Here is a 15,015-nt window from a genome sequence, read left to right on the forward strand (position 1 = left end):
AAGTTTATTGCTGCTACACCAAGAGTCTTGGGAAGGGGAATACAGTCACAGACATGAGTGTAACCCTTTGAAAACAAGTATTCCAGAAGTCAGTATTTGACTTGTACCTAAAAAGTGCCAGTAAGCTGATAAAGGAACAGGTATCTTGTCATGATCATATGGCGCAATTAAATGGTTTCTGCTTAAAATACGGTTTGACTGAAATACTGCATATGAACAAGAATGTAAGAACTTAACAAAATGTGTATCAGGCTGAAGCAGCAGCTGCAAACAACAGACCAACCTAGAAAGCTTTTGGTGCCAGGATCTTTGGTAACCAGTCTAGTTTCACATTGTAGAAAGTTAGTATGATGATGCAAATGAACACAGGAAAATAAAAAGATGCCCTTAAAAGTGTAACAATTATTAGTTTTATTTTCCAGTAAAATATTCACATAACAATAGCAGAATGGAATGGTACAGATGAATTCAGGCCAGGTTTTGTTTAGTTTGCACATAAACTTTTTTAAAATCTAAAAATTTTACGATCAGTTTACAGATTTTTAGTAGAAATTTTGATTCTTACAAAGCAAGTATTGCTTTACTATTGTCATTATTCCAGTCAATAATATGACTAATAACTTCTCATGTTGAACAAGTGTCTGACATTGACATCTTCCAATGAATCAGCCCTTTGCAGATCAATCCAAGAAGAAAATATTATTAAACTGTGTTGCACAAAGTTTCTTCACTTCTTCTGTAAAAAAGAAAAGAAGAAAGATATTTCACTATATGTTACAGGAGCCTCTGCAAGCAAAACCCTGGGGATCATCGAGGACAATATAATTAAATTCAAACAGAAGAAACTCTAGGAGTTTCCAGTGTAGAAATACACTTAATGTTACTCTATCTTCAGTAGGAGAAAATGAGTCAAATCTGATGTTTGACACTGTCTGAAAGATGAGTTGTATTCTAAATGACTAAAATGTAAATGGTAATTTGTATTTGCTGTTGGGCCATTTGTCTTAAACTTCTACACAGGAACAACAGAAGACTTGGCTTCAACACAAAGCAGTAGACTGTACCCCTTGTCAGGGAAGGAGGGATTAGGGTAGCCTGTTAAAAAAAATCAAGTCAGCAAAACTTTTGCTTTGTGCTGTTTGGCAGAAAGCACTTCCTAAGTTTATCGGGCACAGAAACTCTCAGGTTTGATCCTGAAAGACAATTAGAAATCATAGTGAAGTCATGCAACTCATTCCTCTTTTGAAAAATGAGGTTGCTAGGCTTGGAAAAGCTTTAATTCTTTCCCAAGTGAGTACATTACCTCCTGTTAAAACAGAGGTCCCTAAAACTGCTGCAAGTAAGACTCAGACTTTAAGAGAAATGGAAATTTAAAAGCTTATTGCATCTTAAATGTTAATTTGTACTCTTAGTCATAGTAAGTCATTCTCAAAGCAGCACTAGAAACAAGACAACAGTGGAATGAGGATCACTGACAGGAGAGACATTATGCATAAATAACCTACCCATGGGTCATAGACAAGTAAAACTTAACTCGGATGTTCATCTCTCACCTATAATACACTTCATTAATTACTTCTAAGCTAAGCTCACAGAGCACTCTCTCCACTATTATTTGAAGGAGGAAGAATGACTGATTAATAATTAAGAATGCCTGCTGAATATTTATACTGTTCTTTGACAGCTGTAGAAGGCAGACTAAAACCTTATGCAAACTTACCTGGTCTATCATAGATCAGTCCCTCTCTAGCTTTCTTGTGAGATGGATTTTATTACTTCTCCAGGGGCATACATTTTAGCAGTAACTGTATTTAAAGGTAATAAAAACAATCCTTACCATTAACTTCAATCAGATTTGCATTTTTTTGATTCAAAATAACATACAGTTCTCGCTGGTCAGACTTTTTCCCAACTACCCAGTAATCACTCATTGCCTTCACAATAATTTCCTCATCTTCATCAACTCTGAAAGAAATTTTACAAATTAAAGAAGGTAGCAGCAAGTTCATGTTCAACAACTTTTATTTGTAATCATTAAAACAGCTTAATGTCGTAATTTTTTGTGGTTGTGCAGTATGAATGATAGACTACCAATAGTGACTTAGACATAATTCATCAATCCAGGATGAAGGCTTCATAAATGGCTGCTTAGTACAACTGCATCCCTAGGTTAATCCATCACCCACTGTCCACCAACACTCCAGCGCTCTGGAGAAAACCCCTATCCCTCCATCCTGCTAAGGACACACTTCATAGAATTACCGTTTACTACACAGTGACCGAATAATGAAATTTGGAGCTGGTGGATGTTGTGGTAATACTACTTTTTCACATATCTAACTGCTAAACCTAGAACTAAACCATGCTCAACAACTAGATAAAGCCATCACTGACCCTGTTCTTCCACAGTATGACAGAACATTCTTTTATCGTTTACAGACAAATGAAAACCTTGTCCCCAAGTAGAGTGTGAGAACTGCCAGTACTGAGAGACATCACAATTATTCAGCATTTTCATGTTGTTATTTTTTATAGTGACAGAGGGTCTCTCCCACCATGAAGCACAATACCCATTGATAAGAAGCCAGTTATCTTCTCTGTCAGCAGTACTGTAGTAACTGCAGGGTTTGCATTTCATCTGTTGTCTAATCGCTAGAAGCAGGCGACAGTTTCAGAGAGTATCATCTAGGCAGAAGCAGGTTTCCCTGTCCTTCCTACTACTTATCCTGAGATTAGACAGGCTTAAGTGCAAAAGTGCTAGGCTTTACATTCCTTTTGAGTTTGTTATGGCTTCTCTGAAGCTTCAAATAGAGTAGATATTTTCCTGGATAGAGGCCCTGGCCCTTCCTTAAATTATTTTTCTAAAAGGACACTAAGTTTTGTTTGAGACAAACTATTTCTAAACCAACACAAAAAACCAAATATGACCCATGTTACACCCTTTATCTCACAGAGCTCTGAATAACCATCCATGAGCAATAAGACATGAAGGGTTCACCCATTTGGAAAAAAAAAAAAATCTACTTGATAGAAGCAGTTACAGACTATTAAATAGTTAAGCATTACCTGGAGAAGTCACTGTTGATGTCACCGAGAATCTTCATGAGGTCAGGGTGAACTGATGCAAGTGATACACTGGGTGTTTTCCTCATGTGAATGGTACTTTTCTCTGCCAGGTTCATGTGATTGAAATAGATAAACTTAAACTGAGGCTCCTTCTCAGCCCTAGGAAGATAAAAAACAAACAAACAAAACCAGGCTTGTGAATACATGTTCTATAAGTACAGGCTTCACAGAGAATGGGTCACAATCCAGTGCAAAGCTTACCCAGACATCCTGAGGTTACCTTCACATCGAAGAGACCCAAGTACATTAAATCTTGTGGCATGATCAAACTTCATCTTAGCACACTTTAAAAAGCAGCAAGCCTCCAAAACCAACCAGGTTTTCCCTTTCTGCTGCTTAGGCTGCTAGTAAATAGATGTGGGGGAGTCTAAAGGCCTTTTCCAACTTCCCAGGAATAATCTGCATTTTTCTAATGAGCTGTTTTTTCTCTGTCCCAGTGTTGTTTCTTTGCTGCTCTCCCCTGTACCAGTCCAATCTTGTTTCAGTGGATGCTGGGTCTTTCATTTGATTGATAAGTAATCTTCCACTCACATCTTTGTAATTTGTTACAATCAAAAGAAAGAAAAACTCCTTCATTCAGGCAATTACATTTCCCTCCATAATTTGTGTGGGCCAAGAGACTATTTTTAAACTCCTGCCTCAGCAGTTTTCCTCCATTTCCTCTTCTATTAAGTTAATATAAAAATCTGTTGTTTAGAACTGAAGTCACAACAAATTCAGGCTGGCAGAAACTGGCTATAGCAGTTGGTACTTCAGGCTATGTATTATTCAGAATCAGGAAGATAACTGTGATGACACCACTCACCTTAGCAAACAACTAGATACCCTTGCTCTTTCCTGTCACCCAGATGCATTAGTACTGTATCATGTTTTCAGGACACCATGGCATTAAACTTTAAAAGAGTTAAAGCTGCCAAAGCCAGTCCCGGATGACATTAAAAAACCTCCAACTTTAATGATTTAGTAGATTGGCACAGTTTCAGGCACATCCTATTCTATACCCTGCTATTTTGCTGATTTGGCATGCTACCACCGAGCTCTGTCATACACCTATCTTTGCTTTAATTCCTCTTATGTTGTCATATGTGATGCTGCTCTGGCTTCCCCAACTAACAAATCAATCTAAAAATAAATACAATTTTATGGAAAGTCAACTATAGCTTTAACTGAAGTATATTTTCCAAAGCATTAATATCCTTTTTTATTTGCCCCTTGCCCCTCCCCACCCCCCATAGTTACCTTATTTATTTTGTAGAACTAAGACAGCTTTTCCCTCACCTCATCACCTACCATAGATGGCAACACTTCAAGCAGCAGTAACTGTTGGAAAAAGTACTGACCTTTAAAGCTTTTACTGTAACTAAACAATCCAAAACAGCCATTTCAAAATGCTAAACAGAAGTTGTTCCAGTATATAGACCTTCACTTTCTTTTGGATTTCTAACAGAATAAGTTACACACACACCATTCAAGCTGTAAATACTTGTGTCTAAGGCAATACTCGAAGCTGGTGGTGTCAGTATCCACCTGATGCAAAAAATACAGTTCTTTTAACATTATATGAAACAGCAGCCTGGGAAACCAGAAGTCAAAGGGAATCAGCACAAAGAAGGACATGGGCAAGACAGCAATACTTTTAAATTATTATTAGTTATTTTTAACTCAAATGTCCTATTAGCCCAAGGGCTACTTGTGAACACAGTGAGATTCTGCTTTCCTCAAGAAAGGTTAGAAAGTATAAACTTAAGATTTTGCAGGAACTGCTACTTTTTGACTTCAGCATGGGGACACCGACAGAAGATCACCATTTCAGTTGGCATTTTTGCCATTTTGTATGGATTTCTGCAAGCACAGAAATCTCTAGAACTCATCATCTCCACAGGTCAGCTAGTTTCGGTTCACATACATAAGGAGTAAAACCCAGAAGTTTCACTTCTTATATCTGAATAACCTGCTGACAGCAGGGGGATGATGAGGCAGAATCGCAATTGGTGATAGTGAGATTTATCTTAATATTTATGATTTCTTCTACAACAAGAAAAAAGGTTTCAGCCACGCAATAAACATTCATTCCTAATAACTTGTATGTTGCTACTGCAGGGAGACCTAAATATGCAAAACCAGGCACTTCAGAAATGCTTAAGATGCAGAAAAGTAGACAAACACCATGTAAAGTACAGAGTCAACTCGATGCTTTCAACATCTGAGCTCATGTTGCCATTATTTAAGCAGTTCATTAAACCTAATTTTTAACCGGTAACTGAGGGACTGCAAGAGGAACAGAAGTGTGTCACAAACCCTGATATTCTCTTGTTGATGTTGTATTGTTCACATATGTCTGATGCCAACACGGTGAGTTGAGGCCCAACAATGCTGTCCAGTTTACGGCAGAACTCCAGCGTAGGCGGAATCGAAGCTGGGTGGTGGGTAAAGAAAAGGGAGAGGTGAGAGTCTCTTCTCACAGTTGAAGGTACAGTTTCTGTACCTGTTTTCTTCAAATATCAGGGAGAGCCCTGGGACAAATTTCTATCTTAATTATAACCTTATGGATGATTTTGGAAGCGTACTACTAACTGAAGCAATATTTAGTCGTTTTATGGTGTAAATTGAGTTACACCACTGGAACAAAAATCAAATGACTGATAAAAGCCCTCGTGAAGAGACTCAAATAAGAAATTACTGTCAGTGTTTTTCAAGAATAAACCAAGGTACATGTAAAAGCATTTTGTACTATGTTTTGCCAAATAAGTGATGCTAATAGGTACTTACCATCAATCATAAAGCAGACAGCTGCACTCATGGCCTGGAACAAAAAAGTTAAAGCAAAAAAAGCCATTTACAACAGGTTACCTCGGCTACCTCAAACAAATGACAATACTTCAGTGAGGTCACATACAGGTAAACCAGTTTAAAAAAACCCCCTACTTTAAAGGAAACACTTCAGTAGGATAATCTCTTATGATTTTGAAATTCAGCTCAGTTAACAGTTTTTAAGTTGCAGGGAAAAGGTAAGATCTGCTAGAAATGCATTTTCTGCAAGGGAATATGTCTGCAAGAAGCTTGCATTTCATTTAAAAATTTAGATGGTGCTTTTTAAAAATGATTATTCATATTTTTTATTGATTAATGCTACATAAAGCCAGGTATAAAACCACTTAAAGTAACTGAAGGCTGGTATTTTGTTTTAATGAAAAACGTGTTTGTTTTGGGGAGGGTATAGGAGAGGGCAAAAGAGGATTCAGGCTTTAAATCTTGCTGCTAGAAACACCAGAGGCTTTTCTGCCTCTTTGCTTTAACCTCATATCAATGCATGTTTCTATACGATTCATAAGTACTTCAGATCATTGTATACAGATTCCTAATTCTGTGGAACAATCACAGAGAAAGATGTAATACCTTATAAACAATTAAATGAAGCTCTTCATAAGCGTCATCAGTGTTAACAAATATTTTGGGGAAACGGCATTTTGCTTCTGGATCATTCAGATTCAAAGGTCCAGTAAGAAACCTAGAAAATAATTCAACAGGTCAGATGTGATCAATTACTTATTTCAGTTTCCCCTATTTAACACATGTATTGAAAGTAGCAATACTTGCATGTATGAATATATTTTAATAGAGTGAGTTTTCAGCTATCCAGATAGGCATAGAGCATTTAATACGTTATCTCAACACTCTCCTATTTTTCAGAAGTATTTGCATATATGCTCCAAAGACTTACAGAAACAGGATTAGAAAGTGAGAATAATGCTAAGGAAAGAAACCACTCAGATCATCAAAATAACAACAAAACTCATTCCACATTCAAGCTGTGACTATCTTTAAACCCCCTTTTTTTTTCTTACTACTGGGAAAGCACTCTTCCTTTGCTCTCCAACAGTACATTCGCATCAGTTTTATGTAGAACAGTGGTGTATTAGAAGCACCTAAACTTGGGGGGAAATAGGGTGGAACAAGGAGTGTGTGCCAGTGCCTTGATCCCAAAAGAATACAATAAATCATGCAAGAGGAATTATCGTGATTGAAGAAATACGTCCAAACTCACAATTACTCAAAATCATGTTGCCCAGCTGCTTAAGTACAGGATCCCCGACTCTGACATGCTGAGTACAGAGCAAAAGTAAATAGATAAATCCCTTGATTAATCTATGCCTTTGTCTGAAGTGCCAAACAGAAGAAATGACTGGAACAGTTCCAAAACTTTTCACTGAAGTACAAGAACAGTGGGGAAGAAAGTATCTGTGCAGTAATGTTAATGAAGGCTTTTCTCTCTTTTTTTTCCCCCCTTCCAGAGGTCAAGTTTTACATTGCACCAACTGCTGTGTGGCACTCTAGAATGAACTGTGTGTGGAATATGTACTCATAACACATGTACTCATCCTTCAGGGAAGCAGCAGTAGATGATGACATTAAACAAGAGCTACCTTCCATAGTGTTGTAGATTTCCTGGCATTTCAGCACGTATTGGAGAATCTCTTCCCGCTAACTGAAGCAAAGAAAGAACACACACAAGAAAAAACAGCTTAAAGGTATTTTCTGTTAAATTTTGCATGTATTAAATTCTAAAACTTAGCTTATGGTGCTTTTTGATCAGGGAAGGGACTGTTAACTGCAAGTGGTCTTACAGCACTCCATGCTGCACTCTGCCATTAAGCTGAAGTGATTCACTTGCACTACGGAACAAAGCTCCCCAGTAAGCTCCCCATCACCATCCCATATTCAAATTATCCCCACAATTCATGTTGTAAGCATTAGGTGCAAATACTACTGAATTTGGTAGTGGCCTGAAAACAATAAATCCCAGAATTCCTGAACTAAAATTTAAATGGGGGAGAGGGAAGGGTGGGAAAGATGCTCTTCTTTAGTACTTTAACCCTTAGTGGTACTAGCGAAACAGAAAGAACAAAACCCAAATGAACAACAAGCTCCATGACTCCCCACCACCTCCCCTTCCACTCCTAAAAAAGAAACAACTACCACACCTCAGGCTCCATGTGCCTTGGAAACAGAGATGTTGTGAGATACTTGTACAAAATTCTCATGTCATCTTGTTCCAGTCCACTCCTAGAACGTCAGGGAGAGAAACACAAGTCATGTTTGTGCTGCAGTTCAGATCACACATATCCTTCTAACCAAAACTCAGGCAAAGCACATACCAAACTAAGGTAGCAATGTTTCAGTGTCTCAGTAGATTAAATCCCAGAACATAAATTTCTAATGAAATGTGGTTTATTTGCTAAATACAAACCACATAAATAACTGTAAACCAGAAAAGAAATATAAATAATATTTAAACAAAGAAAGATTACATTCGCTATCTTAAGTCCTTTTTCAAGTAAAACTCTTTACAAGCACTGCAACTTTCTGGTTCAGAACCATTTAAAGAACAATCCTTTAATTAACCTTCTCTGCTAAAAGGTGCTACAGAGGAACTTCTGTATATGTGCAGGGGGCTCTTGCGATGGAAGTGACAAGGACAGTTCTCTAGCTGCTCCCCAGGCCAACCTGCACGTAATCAGTTGGTACAGGTCAGAGAATTTAAAACTAGAGACCAATGCCTTTCTTACACATCACTCATCCTACCATTCAGGATTCAGAAGCTTTGCTTTATGGTACCTATTTATAGGATAAGAAATCAAAGAAACACAAAAGAATTACTGAAGTACCTACCAGATAAGCTGGTCATTGTAGAGAAATGCAGTATACTTGACTATGCTCAGGCTTTCTTCCATCCTATTAATAAATGACTGAATTTTCAAGTAAGTCATTTTATCCAGTGGAAAGAAGCTGATTCCACAAAACACATCCAGCAGATCGCAGGACTGTAAATGCAGTGTCTGCAAGTACTAAGATAACAACAACAGTTTTTTAGACTTCAGAAAACTTCCAATGCGTAGATTTAAATGACAAATTTGAGTCTAATCCCCGGTAATCTAGACTAATGATCAAAAAAAGTAAACATCCTTCCAGTTCCGCTTGTATGACATAAAACCTTCCTGTGAGGACAGACCTTACTAGGGCCTACGGCAACAGGACAATAAGACAAGGGGTAATGGTTTTAAACTAAAAGAGGGGAGATTCAGAATAGATACAAGGAAGAATTTTTTTATGATGAGGGTGGTGCAACCCTGGCACAGGTTGCTCAGAGAGGTGGTAGATGCCCCATCCCTGGAAACATTAAGTCAGATTGGACAGGGCTCTGAGCAACCTGATCTGGTTGAAGATGCCCCTGCCCATGGCAATGCCCAAACCATGCTATGATTCTATATGCAAGTGTGTGATTCCAGCTCTCAGCCTGCTATTATTTAATCATAGTGACAAAAGCTTTTAAATCCAGCTCAAGGTCTTTTGAGAATATAAGCAAGCACATCTTATCTTACTAACACTCAATTTCAGAAGTAACTTTGTAGAAATATTAGTGCATAAATCCATTAGCTTTCCACGTGCAAAGGAAAAGATAATTTCTATTATGCTCCTTCACAGACTGTAAACTTTACCAAGAGATTTCAAATGCACTATCGAGTGCTTTGGTCTGTGAAAGATGAGTAATCCAATGGCTCCCTCTACAGTCATTTCACATTACCAAATACCCAAAGAAATAAACTACTTACAAACAGTATCACAGATCTTTGTCACAGTTTATAATCTAAGTCTCATTTCCTTTCAGTTTCAGTGCAGTTCAAGCCTGCCAGCAACACTTAGCGAATTCATTCCATAGGGTTATAGCAGAACAACTTGCATGACCAAACTTCTTAAGCATTTCAAATTCCCCAGTGAAATAAAAGAAACAACTGTTCCTTGGATTTCTTTCTGTTATACAAATCTATAGTCATTACTGTTTTATCTCCAGTAGGAACTTCTAAGAAATTCAATGTTTTAAAGATAAAAATCTATTACATTTTTGCCATACTCTTTTTAATTTAGTCTAGACAGAAGCACACACCAGCTAATCAAGTACTTCCGGTGCCAGAAGTTCATTCTAGAGTCTACAACATTGTGTTACTTTAAAAACCTGTTACGAGAACAGCATTTTAAACACCAGTATTATAGTGTCTATACTCCATCATTATCACAGATATCAATATTCACATCTCTGCCACAAGAGAATTCACTGCTGACAGCAGTCCTCTGTTTCCATCCACAAGAAAAATGGGGGCAGGCAGGCAGACATTGGATGCCATCCTGTACAGTGTGATGAAACTCTTCAGGTAGGAACTCCAAATTGTGCCAGACATGACTATTCAGTTGCTTTATGTGAAAAATACCTGAATAATATTTGATTGCTTTCTTGCTCAGAAATGGGGTTTGCTTTCCATCCTTTCACTAACAGTAGCTTTTGAAGACTGAAACTAAAATCTGAAGACTAGTTATAACAAAGGCGGGATTTCCTAAAAGCTTATCAGGCACAACTACTAATTCCACACATGAGGTGGAGGGACTGGGGGTGGGGGGGAAGTTAAAAATTACAGCTATCCATTACTTCAGAGTTCTGTGGGACTTTTAAGTCTGTGCATGCGGGTTGTGGAATCTCCATCCCTGAATATTTCCAGGACTCGACCAGCCAAAGCCCTGTACAGTCTAGTTTGAATTCAGTGTTACCCTAACTTTGAGTAGAAGACTGAACTTCTCCAGATTCCTTCCAACCTGAGTGATTCTGTAGCAGTTACTTAAGTAGGTCTGCACAGATTGCTATCACACTAATAACCAATTCAAATGTTAAAACAGCATTTCCAAAGAACAAACATCATTCCATCAGAAAAAACATGCAACGGCTAAACTGTTCCATCAAGCCATAACCCTGGAGTTATGGTTCAACCCCACTTAAAAGAACCTACTACATTAGTAGGAAGCAGAAGTCTTTGAAAAAATGAGTAACCAGATTTTTTATGTTGGCACAATACCTTTTCCACTGCCTATGTTTTATAGTCACACTACAGCCACCTAAGAGAAGATGTATGCATTTTATTTCAATGCAGAAACAAACTGTATGTGCCTGAAAAATAAGGCCTTACCCGATGGAAGAATTTCTCTAGTCTCTCCTTGAGAACTTTCACACCTCCATCTTCCATGGCTTTCAGGAATGTGCCATTGAAAAGCTAATTGTTAAAAAGAGAAAAATCAGTCACCATTAGATTAATGATTTACAATAATTTCTTATGACTTGGCCATGAATATAGCTAGATTTTCAGTATGTTTCTCAATATTTGGACTCCACATAGATCCAGACATATCCCTTCTTTATTGAAAAAGACATCTCTCATATTTGCAGAGTCCAGCTATGTATGGCAGCAGAGGCAACATGAGAAAAGGAAACTAAATTCTTTGATGGTAGAGAAATTATTTATGTGGCTTAAGTATCTTATGCACTTGTTTTGTAAAAGCCAGATTCATGGCCTTTTTCCAGTATTGTTTCTCCAACAGCTAATATCTAATACAATCAAAATCAAATGCTTAGTAGTGTAACTGCTCATGAAAGAAGAGATCTGGACTTTGCAGAAACAAGAAGGCTTTTATTTTTACAATAAGCTAATGAACCAGCACAAGTAACTTGTAAAGCACAAGCTTTATTATTCTCTTCCATCAACATCATTACAAGTGTTGCTCTCAGGAAGAGATGAGCTTGCACATCCAAATGGCACCATGAGGATCTCTTCCTCTGCCCAGAAGAGGAGCCTGCAGTAATTAACTCTTACCTTGTACATGCTGTAGCACTGCTGTAGGACCGAACTATAAACCTTGTCCTGCAGAAAAGAGAGCAGGACATTAGAATAAAGCAGAGGCAGAATTTCAAATGTTTTGGCTGAGCTGGACATAATCTGTTTTCAAAGGGCCAACAAACATAGGAGTTGGAGAAATCAATCTCTGAAAAGTTAAACTGCATTTCCAGTCAGTGTCTAGAAATTTCTTTGTACATTTAAAATCCTATTTCAATAAAGAGAGTCACGTCCGCCCTTCGATTCAATTCCAAAAACACGTTGTTAATTCATGTACAAGACATCAGTTACAAATAGCACCTTTCCCTAACACCAGTGGTCAGTGAAAACGAACTTTATTTCTGAAGACCAGGTTTTTATTGGGCTAGGATCTTAACCCAGATGGAAAAAAAAACCCGGACTGTTTTATTGTTTGTCTAGCAAAATAGAGTGCCTGTGACAGCAATCCTTTTCTTAGAACACAACAAGGAACAGAACTAGTGCATACTGTAATGAATGGAAGCAGCGGAAGCACCAGCTTCAGCTATCTTCCCAACCGACCAAATACTCTTCCAGTATACAGTTAAACTTACCTAATGATACTGCAGTTTGGACAAAAAAATCCCATTACAGTTGAGCTGTTTGTTTTTCCAGATTGTTAGCAAAGATTACTGGGGGCCTTAAGTAGTAACATGTATACTTAAACCTAATAAAAATACATTGATTTTAGATTGTTGCAAGAACTTATTCAACAAGTGGATCCTAAGAATTATGTGCCCATTCCAAGCTAAAAGCTGCATATTTCACTGATGCTTACTGGGATTGCTATCTGGATAATTCTCTATCTTGCTCACTTCTTTAAACTTTATTGTTCTTTATCCGTTTATGGAGATATATATATGGATATATATAAAATCAATTTGGCAGCAATTCAAGAAGAATCAAACTAAGATGTTTCTGAAGTTACTCTTAAAATACAATATATCCCATTAGAAAACAGAAAAGGAAGAGTTCAGTATTACCAGTAATTCTTCTTCCTGATATTCATAGACTGGCTTTCCATCTTTGTGTTTTTCTATTATGGGATTCCGTACAACCTAGAAAGTGGAACAGGCTGGTATTAGACAATGCAGAATGCATTGAGAACATTGCGATACAATGTTTTAGAAACATGCATATCACATGCATAAGTACCATGACCATCCAGAAGTTTTCTTCAGGTTCATGGAAAAATTGTCTATTCTTCTGCGTATGTAGGGATTTTGCAGGTTTTGTTGGACTGAAGGTCCTGGAAAGGAAACATGTATGTAGACATAAGTATTTATACACACTCATATGATTAGGGAATTTAAACTACTAGTGCTAGTGCTAACACAATGAGCCATGCCATCAGACTTCATACCTTGTGAATTGTACTATAGCTTCACAGAGTCCCACATTTCTAATTTTTTCATTCTTTTCTACTTCATTTGGGTGATAGAAGAGAATCTTCTTTTCTTCCTAAAATTTGAGAAAAGAATCAAGAATCAATCTATTCTGTTAATTGATTTTAACAAAATCAGACGTAAAGAACACTGGGTTCATGGTTTGCTTCGGGTTTAACTTTAATCCGTAGGCAGAATTTTATCTTGTACCTAAACAGGCATCTGTAATAACAGATAAAAGGCTTATTTAAGCACTTTTAAGAAGTCAGTCATCCCGAGATATCTCAAAATGCTTTATAAATTGAAGGCTCTTGAAATCATAGGCCCTAGTCACTTCACAGCTAGTTCAAAGCAAGGCTAGCTTCAAAGCCACATCAAAGCATGGCTAGCTTCAAAGCTAGCTCAGATTGCTCAAGGCCTCATCCAGTCAAGTTTTAAATATCTCCAAAGACAAAGATTCCACAATCTTTCCAGGCACTGCTCTGCTGTTTGACAACTTCACTATGAAGAATTTTCTCTTTTATCTCATTAGAGTTTCGCTTGCTGGACTTCCATTACCTCTGATCCTGTCTCATCACCACCACCTCAAGAACCTGACTCCATCCTCTACAGCCACCTTTTAGGCAGGTGAAGACTGCCATCAGTCCCCCTTCCACATCATCTCTTCTCCAGGCTGCATAGATCCAATTAGCTAAGGCTCAGCTGGTACATTACAGACTGCAGCTGCTTGACTGACTCAGGGGCCCTCCACTGGGCTTGCTCCAGTTGGGCAGTATTTTTCCTACTCCAGGAAGCCCCAGAGGAACACAGTGTGCACCAGCAGCCTCACAAGTGCTGAGCTGAGGGGAAGCAACCACTTCACTTGACCTGCTAAGACACTCTCACTCGCCCAGCCCCATACACCGTTTTCACTGCCACAGGGGCACACTGCTGATTCACGTACAACCTTTAGGACTCCCTGGTCCTGTTTTGCAAAGCTGCTTTCTAACCAGTCGGCCCTGGCCTGTCACCACGAACAAGATTATTTCATCCAACATACAGAACTTTGCATTTGCCTTCATTGTGCTCCACAAAGTTTCTGCTAGCCCATTTTCCCAGCTTGCTGAGGGTGCCTCTGAAGAGCAGCCCTGCCCTCCAGTGTATCCCCCTGGTTTGAAGTCACCCAGGGGCTTGTCGAGGGTACACTCAGTCTCATCGTCCTGCTCATTAATAAATGCACTGCCCTGTTCAAAGACTGTTAAAACTGAAGATTATTATGTGACCCATACAATATACTGTTATCTACAAATAGAGACTATAGCTTCTTGAATTTACTTATTAAAGATCTCAACAGCAAAAAATACTAGTAATAACTTGAATTTAACCAAGTTAAACATTAAGTTTTCTACCATGCTGTATCTAACTAGAGAAAATGATTCTCAGAAAAAGTTACTGCATCAGTAAAACGTAGTTACTAACAGACCAGCTCCCCATCTGCAGTATTTTGCGTGCTACCGTTGAAAACACACTCGGTCACTATTCCTGTTTAGTCTAAAGCAGAGACAGGTCCAGACGCGTGTGGCACTAGTCCCTGGCCGCACTGGAAGCGGCTGATCCCGAGACTCAGGTGCCGGTAAGGCGGCCGCGGGCAAGGCATGGCAGGCCGCAGCTCCCTCCTCCCCAGCGCCGCTCCGCACCCGGAGACCGCCTTTGTTCGGGGATGCTCCGCGGAGGGAAGCGTTAATCCCGCGGGTACATGCTGCGGGCCAGGCCTCGGAGGGGGACGGCAAAGC

At 38.6% G+C, this 15,015-nt stretch overlaps 1 protein-coding gene across 1 annotated transcript; it reads right to left on the reverse strand.

Annotated features, from left to right (window-relative positions):
• Window positions 1–390: 390 nt before the first annotated feature.
• Window positions 391–13,315, reverse strand: LOC104399808 (vacuolar fusion protein CCZ1 homolog). Its single transcript, XM_010023935.1, has 14 exons — window positions 13,222–13,315; window positions 13,014–13,107; window positions 12,842–12,916; window positions 11,820–11,867; window positions 11,139–11,222; window positions 8,797–8,972; window positions 8,109–8,190; window positions 7,551–7,612; window positions 6,523–6,634; window positions 5,896–5,929; window positions 5,425–5,542; window positions 3,067–3,225; window positions 1,838–1,965; window positions 391–736 (listed from the first exon to the last, which is right to left on the reverse strand). The coding sequence occupies exons 2-14, from the start codon at window positions 13,020–13,022 to the stop codon at window positions 681–683; spliced, it is 1,143 nt and encodes a 380-aa protein (XP_010022237.1). The 5' UTR covers window positions 13,023–13,107; window positions 13,222–13,315; the 3' UTR covers window positions 391–680.
• Window positions 13,316–15,015: the final 1,700 nt, after the last annotated feature.

This window comes from Nestor notabilis, unplaced genomic scaffold (genome assembly GCF_000696875.1).
Source record: "Nestor notabilis isolate BGI_N333 unplaced genomic scaffold, ASM69687v1 scaffold7571, whole genome shotgun sequence".
NCBI lineage: Eukaryota > Metazoa > Chordata > Aves > Psittaciformes > Psittacidae > Nestor > Nestor notabilis.

Coding starts and splice junctions, on each gene's coding strand:
- LOC104399808 (XM_010023935.1), bottom strand. Junction 6,635..7,550: donor AATCTACAACACTATGGAAG/GTAGCTCTTGTT, acceptor ATTATTTTCTAG/GTTTCTTACTGGACCTTTGA. Junction 1,966..3,066: donor ATCAACAGTGACTTCTCCAG/GTAATGCTTAAC, acceptor AATTTCTTTCAG/AGTTGATGAAGATGAGGAAA.